General features: G+C 42.4%; 1 protein-coding gene across 1 annotated transcript in view; it reads left to right on the forward strand.

Annotated features, from left to right (window-relative positions):
* The first annotated feature begins 529 nt into the window (after positions 1–529).
* The window catches only part of atp5po (ATP synthase peripheral stalk subunit OSCP), a 40,273-nt gene continuing 17,781 nt past the window's right edge, over positions 530–23,021 (forward strand). Inside the window, exons 1-2 of the mRNA XM_073044888.1 lie at positions 530–631; positions 21,552–21,602. Of these exons, the coding sequence (XP_072900989.1) occupies positions 602–631; positions 21,552–21,602 (81 nt within the window). The 5' untranslated portion in view covers positions 530–601. The remainder of the gene's footprint in view (positions 632–21,551; positions 21,603–23,021) is intronic.

Consider the following 23,021-nt stretch of genomic DNA (forward strand, 5'->3'; position numbering starts at 1 on the left):
GGCCTTGGCCTATTCCTACTTTTTTTTTATCTTCGCAAATGACTACCATCAAACTGCAAATGGATGTGTTCCTCCACTTTTAATACATTACAAATACATTGCAAATAATGATATTGGTTTACTGGAGAAAACAAAATACGGGAAATACGCAGCAGGTCAGACACATCTATACAAAGAGAAACAAGAGTTAACTCACTGCAGGATGACTCTCTTTAGAAATAGTCACTGACCTGGCTGCAATTTCCAGAATTTTGTGCTCTTATGTCAAGTTTCTGCAAGTGCAGCTTTCTATTTTTGCATAAGTATTCTAAAGACATCACGTAAATTCCTCGATAGAATGAGCTTTCACGAAGAGAAGCAGAAAACACCCAGAATATTATGTCCAAAAAAACAGATCTCATTTCCGGCAGCACCCCAGGGCGTCTCACCGATGCTTGCCTCGCAATGCTTTCTGGACGCTGTAGTCTAAAAATCACAGATTATGCGCTTCCGCTGCGACTCTGCTCCCTATTTCCTACAACTCCCAGAATCCACAGAAGCGACCTACGCATGCGCAGATGTCGCTCTCCGGCCTTGGGTTGACCTCCATTAGAAGAAGAAGATGGCGGCACCGGCCAGATTAGGCCTGAAGGTGAAAGGGGGAATAGGGTTTAATTAAATGAATGTTAATACTTTGAGGATATAACCTGGATTTTTAAATGTTCTGCAGCTTCTTCTATTTGTATTGAACCTTTTTCTTCTGAATAACGATCAATTTACTCTGCTAGTCACTTGAATGTCATGCTGTCTAGTTGTGTGGGAATGTAATGTTGGTTATTGTGCACGAGTCCTCTTGATTTTTTTCAAATTCGGATTTTTCAGCTTTGAAACTGTAAATGAATTCGCAAGTGGATTTATTTCTATGAATGTAATCCGTCCTTGACATTTAATAATTCACTATTACTTGCCTGAGTTATTTCTTGGTAGCCATTTATTTGCCTTTCTTAGTACAATGCAAGTATATTTTAGCTTCGTCTAGATTGGCTGTTCTGATGAAGCCGTTGACAGATCAAGGAAGATTAATTAGGTTGGGCCTTCCTCACTGCAGTATTGAGGAATGAGATGTGATCTAATTGAAACATATTAAGATTCTGAGGGACTTTAGCTGGGTGAAATTATCTAGAACTTTGGGGCACAGTTGGAGGACGATGGACTACCTATTTGGAAAAGAGCACTGATCCTCAGGGTTTGATGAGACATTTTCCAAGCTTTTCTGCAAGACAAGCTAGGAGATTCCTTAGAGTCCTGAAAGACATTTTTAAATCTTTGACCACAGGTGAGGTGCCAGATAACTTGAAAACAATAAACATGGGCTGCAGGAATAAGCCAACAATAAGCCTATTTGGGGGTGGGGGAGAGAAAGGGACTGAATCAAATTAAGTCAAGTGGAGTTGTTCATTGTCATGTCCACAGCCATGGTGAAATAACAAGTACAATGAAACCTTGCTTGCAACAGTATTATAGCATTAGGTACAGACAACATATAGAATAAATATATACATAAATTATATAAGCAACAAAAAACAAAAAATACTTTTTTGCACAAATGCCTTGTTTTCTACAATCAGAAACAAGTTCATAGAGGTGTCAGGAGTGGTCTGTAGTGTTAACATTGCTGAATATTTTGGTTTATTATTGTTGCATGTTCCAAGATACAACAAATAGGTTGTCATACAGATCAGATCATTACTCAGTGCAGTGATGTAAAACAAGTGAAATAGTAATAATGCAGGGTAAAATGTAAAAGATACAGAGGAAGTGCAGTGTAGCTAACCAATAAAGTGCAAGATCATAATGTGGTAGATTTTGAAGTCAAGAGCCTATCTTATACAAAAGGTCCATTCAAGTGTCTGATAACAGTCGGGTAGAATCTGTCCTTGAGCTTGGTGGGCTGTACTTTTCAGCCTTTTGTACATTCTGCCTGATGGGAGAGAAGAGAAGAGAAGATGAATAAGCTGGCAGAGGAAGTGGTCAAGTTGTGTGCAATTGCAACTTTTAAAGGGCATTTGGATAGGTACATGGAATGTATCAAGTGTGCATGTATAGGGAAAGGGCATGGCAGGTTACAGGCTAAGTGTGGACAACTGTGAGTAGCAGGGAAGATGCTGTGATTGACAAGGAGTAATTTAAAAAAAGATTAGCATAATATGTCACAGTGAAATGCATCATTTGTGTCAACAACCAATACAATCCAAGGATATATTATGCTTGGGCAAGGGCAGCTGCAAGTGTGGCCATGTTTCAGGTGCCAGCATAGCTTGACCACAATTTACTAACCTTTGCATCTTTAGACCACCCTTGTGTCTTTGGAATGTAAGAGGAAACCCACATGGTCATGTGAACATACAGACAGCAATTGCTAGTGCTGCAAAGCATTACGCTAGCCACTATGCTACCATGCTGCCTGGCCTGTTTCTGTGCTGTATTACTCTATGATTCTATAACTAGTATTAGGGTTGTGCACATTGGTTCAAGAACCTGGTAGGTTGTAGGAAGTAGCTTTCCTTGAAGGTGTTATCATTGGTAGATAGATAGATAGATAGATACTTTATTCATCCCCATGGGGAAATTCAACTTTTTTCCAATGTCCCATACATACACTTGTTGTAGCAAAACTAATTACATACAATACTTAACTCAGTAAAAAATATGATATGCATCTAAATCCCTATCTCAAAAAGCATTAATAATAGCTTTTAAAAAGTTCTTAAGTCCTGGCGGTTGAATTGTAAAGCCTAATGGCATTGGGGAGTATTGACCTCTTCATCCTGTCTGAGGAGCATTGCATCGACAGTAACCTGTCGCTGAAACTGCTTCTCTGTCTCTGGATGGTGCTATGTAGAGGATGTTGTACATGTAGGTGTTGTAAAGAGAGCTTTTAGTGCACTGTACTGAGAACAGGAGTTTGGGATGTTATGTTGAAGTTGTCCCTAAACCATAACAACCGTCTCTGTGCCCAGGACCATCCCTACAAACCGAAAAGACCGCTAAGTCTGAACTGCGACCTCACTGGAGACTACAGCTCAACACCATCTTGACCAGAAGCATTGACTGCTTCCTTGAGGCAGTGTCTCAGTTTTTACATTTGAAAAGGCAGGGATTAATCACAGATGGATCAGCAGATCTTTGTTTGATGGAAATTCTACCTGAGGCATTGATAGGATAGATAGGAACCATTTCCTCACAGCTGAGGTGCCAAATATTTCAAGGGTGTCATGCATGCGCGGAGAGGTAACAAAAATGGATTAGTAGGATTAGGTATTTTTACTGGGTCATGTTAAGCACCGCACACACTGGCAAAAAACAGCACAGAAGGGATGAACCAGGCCTGCCAAGATGAAAACCTGCACAAAGGAGGCCCTTTCGATTCAGCAGGCGATCAATCAGCCGCATGCGCAGTTGCCACGATGTAGAGAGCAAGCTGATGCCCACGTAGCTGACTCTCCATCTCCACGCAGCTGATGAATCCAAAGAAATGGCAGACATCAGTACAGATAACTCCTGCAGCAGCACTGGTGCTATCAGTCAGGGTTGAACTCAATGTAGGACTGCCTTATGGGCTCCAGCTCCAGATTTTTCCTCAGGGTTTCCTCCCAAAGCTTTCCTATTGAGTGCATTAGGTCATTAGGCAATGGAGGTTTGAGATCAAAGTTTTTCTTCTCCTAAATGAGCTGCCAACCTTGGCTGATCAGCCCCATCTGCCCAAAGTGACTGGTTTTAAGGTACCACCAATCTGCCCATGCCTCTTCTCCTGTCAGTCGAAACAGTTCTACCGGGTATAGTAGCAAAGTCACACATGAAGGCCAGGAGCTGGACTTGGTTGAGACAAATACCATTAGGAGCATTTTGTAGGTAGTGGGAGATTATCCCCACTGACACCTCCCAGCTATGACATTAAGGATACAGTATTCTATTACACAGGATAAAAGCAGATTGGTGGAATGGGCACGCACATGGCAGATGGAACTTTAGTACTGAGAAATAGGACATAAATGCATTTTGGTAAGAAGGGTGATGAGAGTCAATATAGAACAAAAAAACGCATGCTAAAAGGGGTGCTAGAGGTATGTCAAGTCGTCAACTTTTATTGACATTTCGACCATAACTGCTGATACAATGCATAGTAAAAATGAGAACGTTTTTCAGGACCATGGTGTTACATGACACAGTACAAAAAACTAGACTGAACTACGTAATAAAAAAAACACAGAGAAAGCTACATTAGACCACAGACCTACACTGGACTGCATAAAGTGCACAAAAACAGTGCAAGCATTACAATAAATAATAAACAGGACAGTAGGGCAAGGTGTCAGTCCAGGCTTTGGGTCTGATAGTAGAGGTGCAAGCGCTGTTGAGGTCCCGCGACTCCGCCTTTATTGTAGTATAAAAGTTGCATTGTTTGCTGTGTAACCAAAACTATGTAGTCAGCTTTGAGCTTGCTATTTGCTATGCATGTATCCAATTTAGTAGGAGAATGAAATCTTAAGAATGTAGAAGACAATGGTGTGTTAATGAGAGGTAGCTAAGAGATGTAGATTATGTAGTCTGAGTTTGCTATTTGCTATTCATGTATCCAATTTAGTAGGGGAAAGAAAACTTAAGAATGTAGAAGACAATGGTGTGTTAATGAGAGGTAGCTAAGAGATGTAGATTAGAACATGATTAAGTCAATGGGTAGAAACAATAGTGGCGAATGTACTTGTGATACGCAACTGTAGACCGATTAGATATGCTAATGCAACTAAACCAGGAGATTGCTATAAAAAATGCTATGTACAAGGATCGGTGGGCAGTCAGCGACTAGCTCAATGACTGTCTCAGCTTTGATTTGCAAATTAAAGTTTAATACTTCTTGAAGAATCTTCTGCGTCTCCTGGTCGGTTGTGGGGCACGAGAAACCACAACAAAATTGGCGACCACGGCAGGACCGGAAAGGAAACGGCAGATTGGGGACGCTTCCCAGTCCTCTAGGGACCCCCACAAGGCTAACAGAATTAAGGGTGCACCCAAACAAAAGGTAAGTGTTTTTTGCGACAATTTGGACTAAGAATTCTGTTGGTTTTGGGGAGGTCTTGGAGTCTCAGAAGTGTGGAACCACTGCCGAACGGTCTCTCCGGTCCAAAGAATCTGGCAGAATTGGGGGTTAACAGGAGGCTCAGAGGATTGATCAAGAGCACTGCAGTGAGAGTAAGTACAAATAAGTTAATAAGAAGTTAAGAAAAATTCCACGTGGTGTTGGTAAGTCCCTGCGGATACTGCTTTGTATGAAACGAAGGTCTGAACGGACAGGGAAAGGAAAATAGAGAAAATCCTCGTGGATACCGCCTTAAGAGATAAGTGTCTGAATAGACGAGGTGCAAAGACAAAGTTCTGTGGATACCGCTCTGAATAGAGGTTTGCACGGGCAGAACAGAATAAGAAACAAGGACAGTCCAATATATAGTTTAAAGCGCCGGTAGATAGACGATAGACTAGGCATAGAATTAGAGTAAATAATATTATCCAGTAAACAAACTGTGAATCTCTGAAATACCTTAAAAAGAGAGAACAACATGACAGGTAAAGGAACGGCAGTAGAGATTCTGAGCAAAAAAATCCCGGTAAATAAATATGAGATCACAAAAACTTCAGAAAAATGGGAAACCTGGTCACAAAATGGCCAAGAGAAGGAACGTTTGAGGTAAGCTTGTGTGCAGAAATGGAAGCACTAATTAAAAATTACAAACCAAAAGATAAATCTAAGAAAAGAGGGCAAAAAAGAGAACGAGAAATGGAAGTGCTAAAACTCTTCAGAACGGAGGGAGAGAGGCTGAGGAGGACAAGTAGAATATTGATTACAAGCGAGGAAGACACTAAGGTGCTGGAGGAACAGCCTGTTAGAGAGAGAGGAAGGTACAGTGAGAAGTTGGCTTCAGCTCCGTACCCGGATGTGAAAGAAACAGAAAAGCCCCCCCCCCCCCCATAATGAGGAAGGAACCCCTAAGCAGTGCCCCCTGCTGACGGGAACATTAAACATGCAGGGAGAAGTACAAGTTTGGGATAATGAGGAGGAAAAAAGACAATACGAGAAGGAAAAAGCGGCGATATGGAAGGAGATACAGGCAGAAAGGATAAAGGTGGAACAGGCAAAGCGAGAAATGAAAGAAGAGATTGAACGGATGAAATACTTGAGAGAGGAAAAGGAATATGAGGAGTATCGGTTATACCATAGAAATAAACAGACTAGAAAAGAAAGTGGCTCATCAGGGCAGGAAGAGATGAGGCATTCAAGAGGAAGTGGAAAAAAGATAGGAGATGAGAGTCTTGGAGAAACACAAGAGAGAAGGGAATCAAGCACTAGTAAGGACCATGAGGAGTCCTCGCCACAGGTGTACAGACACGGACAGGAAGAAAGAGAACGTGACTCAGTGGAGGAACAAGAGTTCAGTGGGGAGAGAGGGGATGCGAGAATTTGTGGGGAAGAGGTAGGAGGCAGAAGCCTAGAAGAGCAGAAGGAGGCGGTAGGGAAGCGACTTGCGGAAGTAGAGAGAGAGCTAGATAAGTTACTGAGAGGGGATTGCCAGAGGAGATGCGAAAAATACTCCAGGGGCCAACCAAGTATTGAATCAGGACAGAAAGGAAGGACTCCACAGGGAGACCGAGGGAAGAAGAGGACCCCGGAGAAATTTGTGTGGGAGGCAGTAAAGACATACCCTGAGACAGATGGGGAGTCAGGTGAGGAGGAGAGCCAGTGCAGGTGGGAAGAAAGAGGAAGAATGATGCCATTGTTAGTTAAAGGATCAGGACAAGTGCAGTATATCCCTTGGGGATCCCAGGACCTAGAAGGGCTGAAAAACACTCTGCCCAATCTACATGGAGGAGCAGGGAAATGGATTAGATCCTTTGAAGATGAAACGGCGGGACGATTATTGGCTATGGGAGATTTGAAGGCACTATTGATAAGGTTGATGGGAACCTCCAAATTTAACGAACTAATGGAAATGGCTGGCATAGTAAACTCAAACGACCCGAGAACTGATGGAGACGGGTTTGACAGAGTGAGGCAGAGGGTATGGCAGGCCCTCAGGAAGCTTTATCCACCCAAAGTGGACCCCAAAGCCTTAAAGGGGGACCATGTAGTCCATGCGGTTGAGAAATACCGGAAAGACAAACGAAGGTTGGCTGAGCAGCAGGAAGAGGTGCAAAGAAAGTTAATACGAATGCAGCTCGAAGAACTCAAAAAGAAGGAAAAAGAGAAAAGCAAAAAGATGCTGCCAGCAACCACCGGTCCGAGTACAGCCATCGAACTGGATGAAGCACCGCTATATGGAGGAACCGATCATACTGTAAGACAAGGGCCGGAAAACCCCATGCCAATAATCAACGTCTTTGGAGGAGCATTCCCACAAATGCCCTATCAGGAACAGACTAAATTCAAACAGCCCAGACAGGACTGGAAGTCCCAAGGAGGGGGACAGAGGAGCTATGGGCAGAGGGGACCAGTGAGGAAACGGGGAAAGAGAGGTAGAGAGATTGTTCTGGGGATGTAATCAGCCAGGTCGCATGAGAAGAGATTGTCCGTTTACACCATGGCCTGTCACACACCAGCAGGAACCGATAAGAAGGGAACTAAAGTTTAGCCAAGGACCAGCCCCCACAGGCCCAAGCAGACCTGTGAACCCCTATGCGAGGTATTGGGGTGCCCTGAGAACTCGACTGGGAAGGGACGTTACCCAGTGATAACAAGGGAGGCAGACGAGGAACCCATTGTTCAGGTTATGTTAGAAGGGCAACTGACACCAATGATGATAGATACTGGAGCCACGTACACTTGTGTACAGCCACAGTATGCCCTTCTCCTTCCCATGTCGGGAAAGTTTATTAAGACGGTAGGGTTCTCGGGGAAAACACAGTTGACACATTGCACGGCTCCAGTGCAGTTGAGAATGGGAAATAAAGGAATTGTTTTGCCGGTGCTAGTATTTAAAGGAACTCCGATTAATTTGTTAGGCAGAGATGCCTTATTGAAACTGGAATTAAAATTAGAATGCACCAGAAATGGGCTGAGTGTGGAAAGAGCAGGGGCTCAATTGATAGTGCGAGAAGACAAGAAGGCTACTGTCTTTTGGATAGGAGACATTGCAGATCAGATTCAGGAAACCTGGGAAAAATGGAAAAAGGGTGTGCAGGCTATAATACCCAGGACTGTAATGCCCAAATCTAAGCTACATTGTACAGTGATTTTTGACAAGACTCAAAACAGGGAGTTAGAGGAGAGATGGCACCTGGAGGCATGTACCCAACAGCACCTGGAAGGGGAGGCTGTGATAATTGGAAAGCAAGGGGCAGCTTTACAAGTTAAGTGGAACACCTTTTTAGAAAAATGGTACAGGATACCGGAGGCTGCACCCCACGTAACATTGTTGGTAAACAAGGGATATCAGTCTAAAGACTTAGGACCCTTAGTTAAGAGTGCTGAAACCGTAACAGTGTGGAGGAAAATCACGCCAGAGGTGTGGATATCAGAAGACAACAATTGCATTAAAATAATGGTAAGTGTAGATATGGTAGGGACAGTGAGAGAGGTCGAAATAACTCCCCACCCACACATGCCATTGCTGGGAAAGGAAAGAGGCCAGCAGAAAGATAGAAGGTTAGATGAGTTGCCATCTATTCTGTGGTCACAGCATGACACGGACGTAGGGAAAATAAAAACAGCTAGTCCGGTGGAAATAAGGCTGAAAAGGGGAGCAATTCCACCCAGGAGACCACAATACCCTCTAAGACCAGAAGCAGAAGAGGGAATAGCATCGACAGTGCAGGGGTTGCTTGAAATAGGAGTGCTTAAAAGAACAAACAGTCCATGCAATACCCCGTTGCTGCCGGTCTTAAAAGCAGATAAATCTAAGTGGAGATTGGTGCATGATTTGCGAGCGGTAAATGATGTGGTAGAGGACTGGCCAGCGGTAGTCCCCAATCCACACACGCTTTTGACTAATGTTCCACCAAAAGCAAGTTACTTTTCAGTGATTGATTTGTGTTCAGCTTTCTTCAGCATTCCTCTAGCCGACCAGTGTCAATATCTGTTTGCATTTACTTACAGAGGTGCTCAGTATACCTATACCAGAATGCCGCAAGGGTTTAAACATTCACCACATGTTTTTAATCGGGCGTTGAAGGCAGACCTAGAGGGCATACCATTGGAAAGTACATTGTTACAGTATGTGGATGACCTGTTGATTTGCTCCCACAGTAAGGAACAGTGTGAGCAGGAACTATAACTCTGTTAGAGAAGCTGGCGCACGGAGGACATAAAGTATCCAAAAAGAAACTGCAATTTTGCACGCAGCAAGTGGAATACATAGGCAGGCTAATATCCAAGGGATTGAAGGCGATAGCACCAGATCAGATTGAGGCAATAACTAAGGCCCCAAAACCCCAGACTGTAGGGCAGATGATGACCTTTTTGGGAATGGCAGGGTACAGCTCAGATTGGATAGGAGAATATGCTGAGATTGTGGCACCTTTGAGAAAGATAATGAAAGAAGCATGACATACAAATTTGAAGAACGGCTTACAGTGGAATGGAGAGGCAGAGATAGCTTTCAATACTATTAAGCAGGAATTGCAGTCAGCACCAGCATTAGCATTGCCTGACTACGAGAAGGTTTTTCATTTGTATGTATCCAACCGACAGGAGGGTTATGTCACAGCGGTGTTCTAACACAAGAGGACAGGCACAGGAAAAACAAAGCAGCTGATAGCATACTACAGTACGAGACTAGATGAGGTGGCTCGGGTATCCACCCTGTTATCAGGGATTGGCGGCGCTGTACTATGCAAATGAAAAGGCTTCATCGGTAACCCTGGGCTATCCTGTGACTCTGTATACACACCACAAAGTAGCAGAATTGCTGGAAAGAGGGAAATTTGTGCTGACGCCAGCCAGGATAGCAGCGTATCAGATGCTATTGACATTTCCAGACATAACTATACAGAGGTGCACTACCAGTAATATAGCCGATTTTGTCCCTTTGGGCTATGAAGAAGAACTCCATGATTGTGTAGGGAAGATGATGGCTTTTGCCAAACTGAGAGCAGATTTACGGTCAGAACCACTAGAGGATGTAGATAAAAAGGTTCTGTTCGTAGATGGCTCTTGTTGTAGGGATTATGATGGAAATCATGCAGGGTTCTCAGTAGTGCAGCAGGATCAGTCGAACTATAAGATTATTAGGATGGAGTCCTGTCCCCAACTGTGTTCCACCCAACTAGCAGAAATCAAAGTCCTGACAGCTGCGTGTGAAATGATGGAAGGGGAGAAAGTAGACATCTATACTGATTCGGCATATGCTCATGGAGTATGCCATTTGTTCGGGGCAGTGTGGAAACAGAGGTTTTTAAAAAAGCAGTGGAGATACCATACAATGTTGTCAGCAAATTCTAGACTTAATAAAAGCCATAATGAAACCTAAAGCATTGGCTATAGTAAAATGCCAGGCACATAAAAAGGGAAATGATGTAATAACAAAGGGAAATCAAGCTGCGGACGAGGCAGCCAGAAAAGCGTCTGGATGTACATCAGCTGTCATTGCCCCCCAGGTAAGCCTAGCTCCAGAACCTGTGGTAGAGGACCTAATTGAAATACAAGGTAAGGCAACTTTGGCAGAACAGACAATGTGGAGACAAAGGGGGGCCAAGCAGAACCCGGAAGGCTTGTGGAGCATGGAAGATGGTTTGTTGGTAATGCCCACCCCTCTACTGACGATTATGATTTCAGAAGCGCATGGGATTGACCATTGTGCAAGGGGGGAAGTGATAAAGAAAATAAAGAAGGATGGTTTTTGGTCACCTTATTTACAGGCTTCAGTGGACTTTGTCTTGTCACAGTGCGAGGTATGCGCACAGAATGCAGGGTTCGGACATCAGTTATTTGGTTAGAAAGTAGACTCGGAGGATGGGAAGCATGGCTGACTATCTATCTATCTAAAATGGCAATAACTGTCAGTATTGTATTGCTGAGCTGTGCGCTTGTGCTGTGCTGTTTTCTTCCTTGTCTCAAGTCTCTTGTAGTGCGTGCTGCAACCAAACAATTTCCGATGCTCGTGGCAATTACTGAAGCAAGTTTAGTGGAGAAAGAAACACCGAAAATGTATCGTTACAGCCTACAACACCTGCAGGATGAACAAGAGCAAAACGACAGTGTGGGAGTAGATTGTAAGGGCTTCTGAGTTTTTTTTCCCTGTCTCAGGTACAAAGGGACAGGTTTTTGGCTCAGCGGCCCAGGGTGTAGCAGGGAGAGAATACTTTGAGGTCTTGGCGCAGAAAATTATAGTTTAACCCGAGATTTGGGAATAAGTGCTTGAGTTTATTGGGGTTTTTGTGCGTGGACTCTTAGTCTTTCTCTGTGTGAGATCAAAGGGGGGATATATTGGAGTTTAAAAGTTGCATTGTTTGCTGTGGAACCAAAACTATGTAGTCAGCTTTGAGCTTGCTATTTGCTATGCATGTATCCAATTTAGTAGGAGAATGAAATCTTAAGAATGTAGAAGACAATGGTGTGTTAATGAGAGGTAGAGCTAAGAGATGTAGATTATGTAGTCTGAGTTTGCTATTTGCTATTCATGTATCCAATTTAGTAGGGGAAAGAAAACTTAAGAATGTAGAAGACAATGGTGTGTTAATGAGAGGTAGCTAAGAGATGTAGATTAGAACATGATTAAGTCAATGGGTAGAAACAATAGTGGCAGATGTACTTGTGATACGCAACTGTAGACCGATTAGATATGCTAATGCAACTAAACCAGGAGATTGCTATAAAAAATGCTATGTACAAGGATCGGTGGGCAGTCAGCGACTAGCTCAATGACTGTCTCAGCTTTGATTTGCAAATTAAAGTTTAATACTTCTTGAAGAATCTTCTGCGTCTCCTGGTCGGTTGTGGGGCACGAGAAACCACGACACCTTCAGAGCAGACGACAAGGCAGCTCTAACAACAGCAAGGGCCAAACTGTCCCGAGCCATCAGAGGGGCAAAGCATTCACATGCCCAGCTAATCCACAGTCACTTCCAGGACAGCGGCGACACGCGGCGCATGTGGAAGGGCATTCAGGACATCACCAATTACAAGACAACATCACCTGACTGTGCAGGTGATGCCTCCCTCCCAAATGCGCTGAATAACTTCTACGCCCGGTTTGAGGCAGAAAATGACATGGCGGCAAGGAAGTCCACCCCTCCTACAAATGACCAGGTGCTGTGTCTCTGTGGTCGATGTGAGAAGAACCCTGTGCAGGGTCAACCCACGGAAAGCTGCTGGACCAGACAACATCCCTGGTAGAGTGCTCAGAGGATGTGCAGACCAGCTAGCAGATGTTCTCACTGACATCTTCAACATCTCCCTGAGCAGCGCCACCATTCCAACGTGCTTCAAGGCCGCCACCATCGTCCCCGTGCCGAAGAAGTCTTCAGTGTCCTGCCTAAATGACTACCGTCTCGTTGCACTTACATCCATCATCATGAAGTGTTTCGAGGGGCTCATCATGAGGCATATCAAGACCCTGCTGCCCCCCTCACTGGACCCCCTGCAGTTTGCGTACCGTCCCAACCGCTCAACAGATGACGCCATTGCCACCACCCTCTACCTGGCCCTAACCCACCTGGACAAAAAAGGCACATACGTTCGGATGCTGTTCATAGACTTCAGTTCAGCATTCAACACAATCATCCCTCAGAAACTGATTGGAAAGCTGAGCCTACTGGGCCTGAACACCTCCCTCTGCAACTGGATCCTAGACTTCCTGACTGGGAGACTTCAGTCAGTCCGAATCAGGAGCAGCATCTCCAACACCATCACACTGAGCATGGGGCCACCCCCAGGGTTGTGTGCTCAGTCCACTGCTGTTCACTCTGCTGACCCACGACTGTGCTGCAACACACAGCTCGAACCATATCATCAAGTTCACTGATGACACGACCGTGGTGGGTCTCATCAGCAAGAACGACGAGTCAGCTTACAGAGAGGAGGTGCAGCGGCTAATGGACTGGTGCAGAGCCAACAACCTGTTTCTTAATGTGAACAAAACAAAAGAGATGGTTGTTGACTTCAGGAGGGCACGGAGCGACCTCTCCCCACTGAACATTGACGGCTCCTCGGTAGAGATCGTAAAGAGCACCAGATTTCTTGGTGTTCAGCTGGCGGAGAATCTCACCTGGTCCCTCAACACCAGCTCCATAGCAAAGAAAGCCCAGCAGTGTCTCTACTTTTTGCGAAGGCTGAGGAAAGTCCATCTCCCCCCCCCCCCCCCCCCCATCCTCATCACATTCTACAGGGGTTGTACTGAGAGCATCCTGAGCAGCTGCATCACTGCCTGGTTTGGAAATTGCATCGTCTCAGATCGCAAGACCCTGCAGCGGATAGTGAGGTCAGCTGAGAAGATCATCGGGGTCTCTCTTCCTGCCATCACGGACATTTACACTACACGCTGCATCTGCAAAGGAAACAGCATTATGACGGACCCCACACACCCCTCATACAATCTCTTCTCCCTCCTGCCATCTGGGAAAAGGCTCCGAAGCATTTGGGCTCTCACGACCAGACAATGTAACAGTTTCTTCCCCCAAGCTATCAACCTCGGGTATTGAGGAGTCTGGTAGTATGTACTAAACATTGAAAATGGCACGGCAGCAGGAAAAACATACTTAATTCTGCTCTTTATCAATAGAGAGAGAGAGCATATAAAGAATATGAAAATCTTAATAAAACACTGAATTAGGCCAGTTAGCCCATCCAGTATGCTCCACCAGTTCCTCATGGCTGATCCATTCTCCCTCTCAACCCCATTCTCCTGGACTTCGCTCCGTAACCTTCTACACCCTGATTAATCAAGAACCCATCAGCCTCTGCGTTAAGAACACCCAGTGACATGAATGCCACAGATTCACCAACCTCTGGTTAAAGAAATTCCTCCTCATCTCCATTCTAAATGGACGGTTCTATGTCCTCTGCTCCTAGACTCCTCCACTATAGGAAGCATCCTCTCCACGTTCTCTCTATCAAGCCTTTCATCACTCAATAGGTTTCAATGAGATCCCCCCCCCCCCCCATTAAATTCCACGGAGTACAGGCCCGGAGCAATCAAATACTCCTTGTATATTAACCCTTTCATTCCCATAATAATTCTCGTGAACCTCCTTTGAACCGTCTCCAATATCAGTACGTCTTTGTTCGGTAAGGGGCCCAGAACTGCTCACAGTACTCCAAATGAGACCTCACCGATGCTTTATAAAGCCTCAACATTACATCTTTATTTCCATAAAAATATAAGGGGCCTGACAGAGGAAGGTCATGCAAGGCCGCTTTCTTAGGTAGAGTGGCCAAGCACTAGAGATCGCAGATCTAAAATAGAGGAAGAGAATGAAGAGTGACTTGAAGGAGAATATTTTTTATGCTCCTTGTGGTTGGAACATGGAATGCAAATGTGGTGGAGGTTGCTTCTTTTGTGGCCTTGAAGAAAGCATTTGATCAATGTGTAGTGAAGAATATTTGGTAAAGTTATACGGAGCCATGTAAAAGTATTCAGCCCCCACAAATATTTTCACATTTTACTGTCTCATTTTTAAATTTTAAAATAAATTAAAGTTGGATCTTTATGAGCTAATCTACAAAATATTGTGCATCATGTCAAATCAAAAGAAAAATTCCAAAACCTGTCAACAATTTACTAAAAATTAAAAACCAAAATTGTGAGGCTAAAAATGTATTAATCACCTTTGTGCAATACTGTACATTACCTTATCAACTCACCCGATTTGTTGATGTTGAAAATTGAAGGCTCACCTTTTTTTCAATGAATTCATAAGAATAAGTACCCCTTCTCTCAATAAGGCCCAGCATTATGGTAGATTTTCGATAGACCAATCCAAAATGAAGACAAAAGGGCATTCAGGACAATTTTGGGAAATGATAATAGAGAAGCACAAGGGAAGAGACCATCTTAAAGGCACTGGACATGTAGCTCAGTACAGTCCATCGTGAAAATTGAAAAAATATGAATCTACAGCCACACTACCTAGGTCAGGCCATCCCTCTAAACTTAGTCACTGGAGAAGAATGGCACTGATAAGAGAGGCTACTATGATGCCAGCAGTCACTCTGGATGAGCTGCAGAAGTCAGTGGCTGCCAATGGGGATGAAGTTCATGGCTCCACAATCTCTTAAGGCCTTTCACAAAAAATATATTTGTTAAAGAGTAGCAAGGAAGAAGCCCTGGCTTAAAAAAAAAAGCATATCCTTGCCTGTGAAGATTTTGCAAACTATCACTAAAGATGTGGAAGAAGTTCTTGTGATTGGATGAGACTAAAATGGAACCTTTTGGCCATAACACCAAGCAGTATGTGTGGCATAGATGTAATACTGTGCATCAGCCAGGTAATACCATCCCTACTGTAAAGTATGGTGGGGGAAGGCATCATGCAGTGAGGATGCTTTTCAGCAGCAGGGACTGGAAATTTAGCCAGGGTTGATGGGAAGATGAATGCTAATAAATACAGAGATATCATTGAGTGGCCGACTCGTGGTCCTGACCGTAAGCCAATCAACCATCTGTGATAAGACCTCAAGATTGCTGTCCATTGCCACTCCCCAATTAACCTGGCACTGCTTGAGCGATTTTGCAAGGAGGAATGGGCAAATTTTGTATCATCACATTGTGCAAAGCTAATAGAGGCTTATCGAAAAGGCTACTGGCTGTAATAGCAGTGAGAGTGGTTCAACTAACTACTGACCAAATGGGGAATGAATACTTTTGAACTGCTGGCATTTCAGTTTTTGAATTTTAGTTTTTCATACTTTACAATTTTCCATGTTTTTTTCGGGGGGAGGCTCTACTGTGAAAAAAGCAGCTTGTGATTCACAAATAAAAATTGTCAGTTAAATTGATCAAAATCCCTGCATGTAATCCTCATTTATGTGAGCAAAGGGTTGGGAGGCCCTGCAAACTGAGGACTGGTAGTGGGAGTACGTAGAGACATGCCATGGTAGAAAAGCAGTGAAGAAATGATGAGCTGCATGACTGCCTCCTCTACTGTAAACATTTTATAATTTTACACTAATTTTATCATATTGTGAAAATTGAAGTATTATTCTGCAGGCATTTATTTTGGGCCTCAAAGAAAGCTGTCCACAACAATCTGGTGACCTGCGTAGTGCAATGACTTTACTTTTTCATCTTAAATTGCAGTCAGGTGTTGTCAGTGGAATTACATGTGTTTGCAAGAGTGATAAATTCTCTAAATTCTGGCCAAATTCTTACAGAGACCATGAAGTAAAAAGTACAGTATTAGCTAATTTTATAAGTATTTATTATAACATAAAGAGTAGAATAACAGTGGATTAAGATTAAAATTTGAATATATATTTTTAATCTATTATATTGAAATATTTGTAAGGGAATTACTATATACTTAAAATGTAGATTTTAGGCAGAGTTTTCTGACGTGATTATGGCAAAATGCATCATTTAAAGCTTTTATTCAGAAAGCATCATGTTTTTGAGGTATAACAAGAATAGTTCAAATAGATAGATAGATAGATAGATACTTTATTCATCCCCATGGGGAAATTCAACTTTTTTTCCAATGTCCCATACACTTGTTGTAGCAAAACTAATAACATACAATACTTAACTCAGTAAAAAAAATATGATATGCATCTAAATCCCTATCTCAAAAAGCATTAATAATAGCTTTTAAAAAGTTCTTAAGTCCTGGCGGTTGAATTGTAAAGCCTAATGGCATTGGGGAGTATTGACCTCTTCATCCTGTCTGAGGAGCATTGCATCGACAGTAACCTGTCGCTGAAACTGCTTCTCTGTCTCTGGATGGTGCTATGTAGAGGATGTTCAGAGTTTTCCATAATTGACCGTAGCCTACTCAGCGCCCTTCGCTCAGCTACCGATGTTAAACTCTCCAGTACTTTGCCCACGACAGAGCCCGCCTTCCTTACCAGCTTATTAAGACATGAGGCGTCCCTCTTCTTAATGCTTCCTCCCCAACACGCCACCACAAAGAAGAGGGCGCTCTCCACAACTGACCTATAGAACATCTTCAGCATCTCACTACAGACATTGAATGACGCCAACCTTCTAAGGAAGTACAGTCGACTCTGTGCCTTCCTGCACAAGGCATCTGTGTTGGCAGTCCAGTCTAGCTTCTCGTCTAACTGTACTCCCAGATACTTCCAGAAACAATATGACATCTTGTTTATGTCAATGTTCTGATTTCAAATGATTATATTGGAGAAAGCAGCAAAACTGCATCTTCTGAAACAAGCTGTCACTGACATTAGCTTTTGAATTTATGTATGTAACTTTCCATGTATGGACATCAGATATTGCTGTCAGTTTAACCGAAATGATGGTGAATATTGACGGCTTTACTATCATTACAAATCACAAAAACTCAACCATTAAATATTGACACTGTGACTTAAATCAATTAACCTGGTGCCAAGACTATTCGATTACATACAAAATTAGGTTTAAAAATATATTATTTGATTAGTTATCCCAAATTATTATAAATAATTTATTTTCCTATTTCTGACTGCTAAGCATAATAGTTTGAATAGTATGTCTACCAGCTGAAAGTCTAATGGCTGCCTCAAAATGTAAAGTCACTCCAGGTGCAATTCTTTTGAAGATTGGACCTTCATGTTTTGAAAAGTAGCAGATCAAACAACATGACATGAGAAGACGTAAATTTGTCTTTACAGTCCTGTCAATTTGACATAACTGTGCAAAAGTCTTAGGCACATGTAAAAAAATTCTGTGAAGCAAATATGCTTTCAAAAATAATGGAATGAGAAGTTCCTAAATATCAAAAAAAATTACTATAAAAAACAGTAAAGAGTGGGAAAAAAACTAAATCTGATCAAAATTTGGTGTGACCATCCTTTACCTTTAAAACTGCGTCAATTCTCTTGATACCTTTCATGCACTTTTATAAGAAAATCAGCTGGTAGCATGTTCTTTAAGAACTTGCTGCAGTTCTTCTGCAGACTTTGGCTGTCTTGCTTGTTTCTGTCTCTCCAGGTAATCCCAGACAGCCTTGATGATGTTGAAATCAGAGTTCTGTAGAGGCCTATTGCACAACTCCTTGCTGTTCTTTTCACTGAAGGTGGTCCTTTATGACCATGGCCATGTGTTTGAGGTCATTGTCGTGCTGCAGAATGAAGTCAGGACCTATCATTGTCCTCCCTGATAGTATTACGTGATGGATGAGAATCTGATTGTATTTCTCAGCATTGATGTTTCCATTAATTCTTACCAAATTACTTATTCCATTTGCAGAAATGCAGCCTCAATCCTACAGGGAGCTTCTCCCATGCTTCACTGTTCGCTGCAGACACTCATCCAGGTAGCACTCTCCAACTTTTCTGCGTACAAATGGCCTCCTGTTTGAGTCAAAAATTCCAAATGTTGACTCTTCAATCCAGAGCACTTGCTGTTATTGTTCAGCACCCCAGTCCCTGTGTTTTTTTTGTGTGTGGATGAGTCTCTTTGCTTGGTTTGCACTTCGGAAGAATGGCTTTTGACAGCAACTTTTAAATGAAGACCTCTTCTGTCAAGACTTCTCTGGACTATAGAGGGGTGTACTTGGGTTCCAGTGGTTTCTGTGAGTTCAGAACTGATAGCAGTGCTGGACTTCTTCCAGTTTAGAAGGGACATCAGTTTGATGTATGTCTCATCTTCTACACTCAGTTTCCATGACCAACCAGTGTTTCCAGTTCTCAACCTTGCCCATTTCTTTGTACTTCCTCAGAGGAGCTTAGACAGAACATCTTGAAGCTCGTGTCTGCTGTGAAATGTCTGCTTGGGAGAGAGAGACATTGCTGTTGTAGGATGACCACCTTGTGTCTTGTTGCTATAATCACTCTTGCCATGATGTAAGAATTGATGATTTGAAAGTTAAATTGTCGCATCTGCTACACCCTCACCTTTTAGTTTGATTGTCCTTCGCCTGGTTTGATTCCTCTACACCCATTTCTGTTTCATTTGATCAGTTTAGTTCATGCAACTTATTGTGTCATTGATCATTAGCACGTGTTTGCTATCTTTGTTTAATCATGCAAAGAAATCTATCTACAAAGTAATCAAGTTTTTATTTGAAAAGTAGTCTATTACTTAATGTTACTTTCTTTAATGGAATACAAAAAAATTCTCCATAAGCATCCTGAGCAGCTGCATCACTGCCTGTTTCGGAAATTGCATCATCTCAGATCGCAAGACCCTACAGTGGATAGTGAGGTCAGCTGAGAAGATCATTGGGGTCTCTCCTCCTGCTATCATGGACATTTACACTACACGCTGCATCCGCAAAGGAAACAGCATTATAAAGGACCCTATGTACCTGTCATACAATCTCTTTTCCCTCCTGCCGTCTGGGAAAAGGCTCCGAAGCATTCGGGCTGTCACGACCAGACTATGTAACGGTTTCTTCCCCCAAGCTATCGGACTCCTCAATACCCAGAGCCTGGACTGACACCTTGCCCTATTGTCTTGTTTATTATTTATTGTAATGCCTGCACTGTTTTTGTGCACTTTATGTAGTTCAGTCTAGTTTTAGTACTGTGTCATGTAACACCATGGTCCTGAAAAACGTTGTCTCATTTTTACTATGTACTGTACCAGCAGTTATGGTCGAAATGACAATAAAAGTGACTTGACTTGACTTGAAGATTTAATTTTCTGGAAAATGAATGTTTGGAAAGCTAAAATTTGCTTTTTTCTACTGACACACTGATGTAGAAGACAAAAATTTATATAAAAATAACTAGGGTGCCTAAGGGTTGCACAGTACTTCATCTTTAGTAATTATCTAAAAGACTTGTAAAGTACCAGCTGATCATTTTTTATAGGGTTTGTTATGTGTTTAGACTAGTTTAAGTGAATGGTATGATGTACTGTGTAGTGCCTATAAATATTCTCTTTGGAATTTCCAAGATTGTTAGCAAACATGAGAGGTAATGATTTGGAAGTAATCCCTGCTGTTTCACTGGAGGTTCACTGTTTAACTGTCTTCTTCAGCACTCCGAAAAATCAGTAAATAGATAATGCATGGATCATTTTCTTGTGTGTCTTTTACATAAATTGATAATTGTTGAAACAGGTTAGGAATAAAGGATTTGTTCTCTAATTGCCTACCATGTCATAGAGGTTGTCAAAGTAATTTCAGCTTTTCACCTCCACTGTCCAAAGATGGACAGGTTAGGGTTGATAAGTTGTAGGCATGCTATGTTGGCACCGGATCCTTGGCAACACTTGTGGACCGCACCAACACAATCCTCGGGTGCAAGATGATGCATTTCACCACGTTGTACATAAAACTGATCTTTCGATCTCTCATCATATGTATTGAATGAAAGAATGGAGGGTTTGTTGGATAATAATGAGCTACTTATAAACAGTCTAATTAATTCATCATTTACAAAGTATTTTAATGCCACATTCCATTGTACTGAGATGAAATGACATTGACACAGTGGAGTGATAAAAGTTCTACAGGCCCTTTGCCACCCATCCTGCCTAGATATATTAATCCCACTTGCCTGCATTAGTTCCATGAGTTGCTCATTTTGTCAAGATACCTCTAAAGTGTTACTTTTGCTGTCTCTACCACCACCTCTGTAAACTCATTCCAATGTGTGGAAAAAAAATACTAGTTGGATCCGCTTTAAACCCTCTCCCTCTCTAAAATTGTACACTCTAGTTTTGGACGCCACTAATTTGGGAAAGGAGCACCAGCGATCTGCCTCTCATAGTGTATATATATCTCTATTATGTCACCTCTTGTCGTGGTTTCTCGTGCCCCACAAACAACCAGGAGACGCAGAAGATTCTTCAAGAAGTGTTAAACTTTAATTTGCAAATCAAAGCTGAGACAGTCATTGAGCTAGTCGCTGATTGCCCACCGATCCTTGTACATAGCATTTTTCATAGCAATCTCCTGGTTTAGTTGCATTAGCATATCCAATGGTCTATAGTTGCGTATCACAAGTAGATCTGCCACTGTTGTTTCTACTCATTGACTTAATCATGTTCTAATCTACATCGCTAAGCTACCTCTCATTAACACACCATTGTCTTCTACATTCTTAAGATTTCATTCTCCTACTAAATTGGATACATGCATAGCAAATAGCAAGTTCAAAGCTGACTACATAGTTTTGGTTACACAGCAAACAATGCAACTTTTATACTCCAATACTCTCAGCCTTCTTTGCTCCAGGGAAAACAGACCCAACTGATCCAATACCTTCTTATAACTCAAGCCCTCTAATCCAAGCAATGTCCTCAGGACTTTTTGGCAGTCTCCCTAGTTTAACCATAAGTGATTTATCCTCATCTTTGATCTGCCTCAGTATTTCTCATTACATGCAGTTTTTTTTTCAGTCATCAATATGCGTCTACATAATGCAAATCAGTAAGTATAAACTAAAACTGATACATATTTCTCTTAATGTTTTTTAGGTTCGTTACCTCAGCACCTCGGTGGCCAACCCAGCAAGCAAGCTGGTTATGGTATGAAAACTTATAAACTTTGGTCAAGTCACTATAAATGCGGCTTTGTAAGGGCTGAGTTAAACAGTTCCATTGCTGTCACAATATTATCTTCCATAAATTGAAGTACAGATTGCTTTTGAATATTTCCCTTTTAGAGAGCTGATAAGTTTCAATCTTATCCTAACCACATATGAGATTTCCCACCCATTGATCTAAATGCAGGAAACATTTGTTTTTGTAGACTGCTTTTGAAGCTAATGATGCAGCCTTCATCTTCTGTGAAAATCCGATAGTTCCTACTCTCTGAGGCTACATCCACACTAGACTGGATAATTTTGAAAACGCCGGTTTCGCATAAAAACGAAAGGCTTCCACACTATGCGTTTTAAGAAATATCTCTGTCCACATTGAAACGGATATTTCAGCGAATCTCCTACTGCGCATGCGCAGGACACGTCTACTGAAAACAAGCCACATGTTTGGTGTCGAATCTCACTATGTCACTGATCTCACTGATTTCCAATCTCACTATTATGTGACTTCTGACTACAGTTATACAATTAATTCTTAATTGCCTGTTGCAGTGGCCTTACAAGGTGCTCATTGCAGAGGCAGTTAATGATGAACAAGCCAGTTGAATGAATAAATAGTAAAGAATACCATACCTAAAATCACACTAGTCAACATTTATTTATTTATATAATATAAGAGTTCAGCTCTAATTCTTCGCTCTGGCTATGATGGACTGAATGGCCTAATTCTGCTTCTTATGTCTTATGATCTTTACTATCAGTTTGAGTTGAGACTTCTCTGACATGTTGATCCATGGCCCTCTCCTGTGTCAAGATGAGGCCACCCTCAGGATGGAGGAGTAACACCTTATATTAAGAACATAAGAAATAGGAACCAAGAGTAGGCCATCTGTCTCATCGAGCCTACTCTGCCATTCAATAAGATCATAGCTGATCTGGCCAAGGACTCATCTCCACCTACCTGCCATTTCCTCATAACCCTTAATTCCCCTACTATGCAAAAATCTATCCAACCTTGTCTTAAATATTTTTACTGAGGTAGCCTCCACAGCTTCGTTGGGCAGAGAATTCCATAGATCCACCACCCTCTGGGAAAAGCAGTTCCATAAGATCTCTCATTCTTCTGAATTCCAGGCGACTCAATCTCTCCTCATAGTCTAACTGCCTCATCTCTCGAAACAACCTGGTGAACTTCCTCTACACAGCCTCCAAAGCTACTATATCTTCCACAAGTAAGGAAACCCGTACTGCACGCAGTACTCCAGATGTGGCCTCACCAGTACTATGTACAGTTGCAGCATAACCTCCCTGCTCTTAAATTCAATCCCTGTAGCAGTGAAGGCCAACAGCCCATTTGCCTTTTGGATAGCCTGTTCCTCCTGCAAACCAACTTTTTGTGATTCAT

The sequence above is a fragment of the Hemitrygon akajei genome, chromosome 5 (assembly GCF_048418815.1).
Source record: "Hemitrygon akajei chromosome 5, sHemAka1.3, whole genome shotgun sequence".
In the NCBI taxonomy this organism is placed as follows: Eukaryota; Metazoa; Chordata; class Chondrichthyes; order Myliobatiformes; family Dasyatidae; genus Hemitrygon; species Hemitrygon akajei.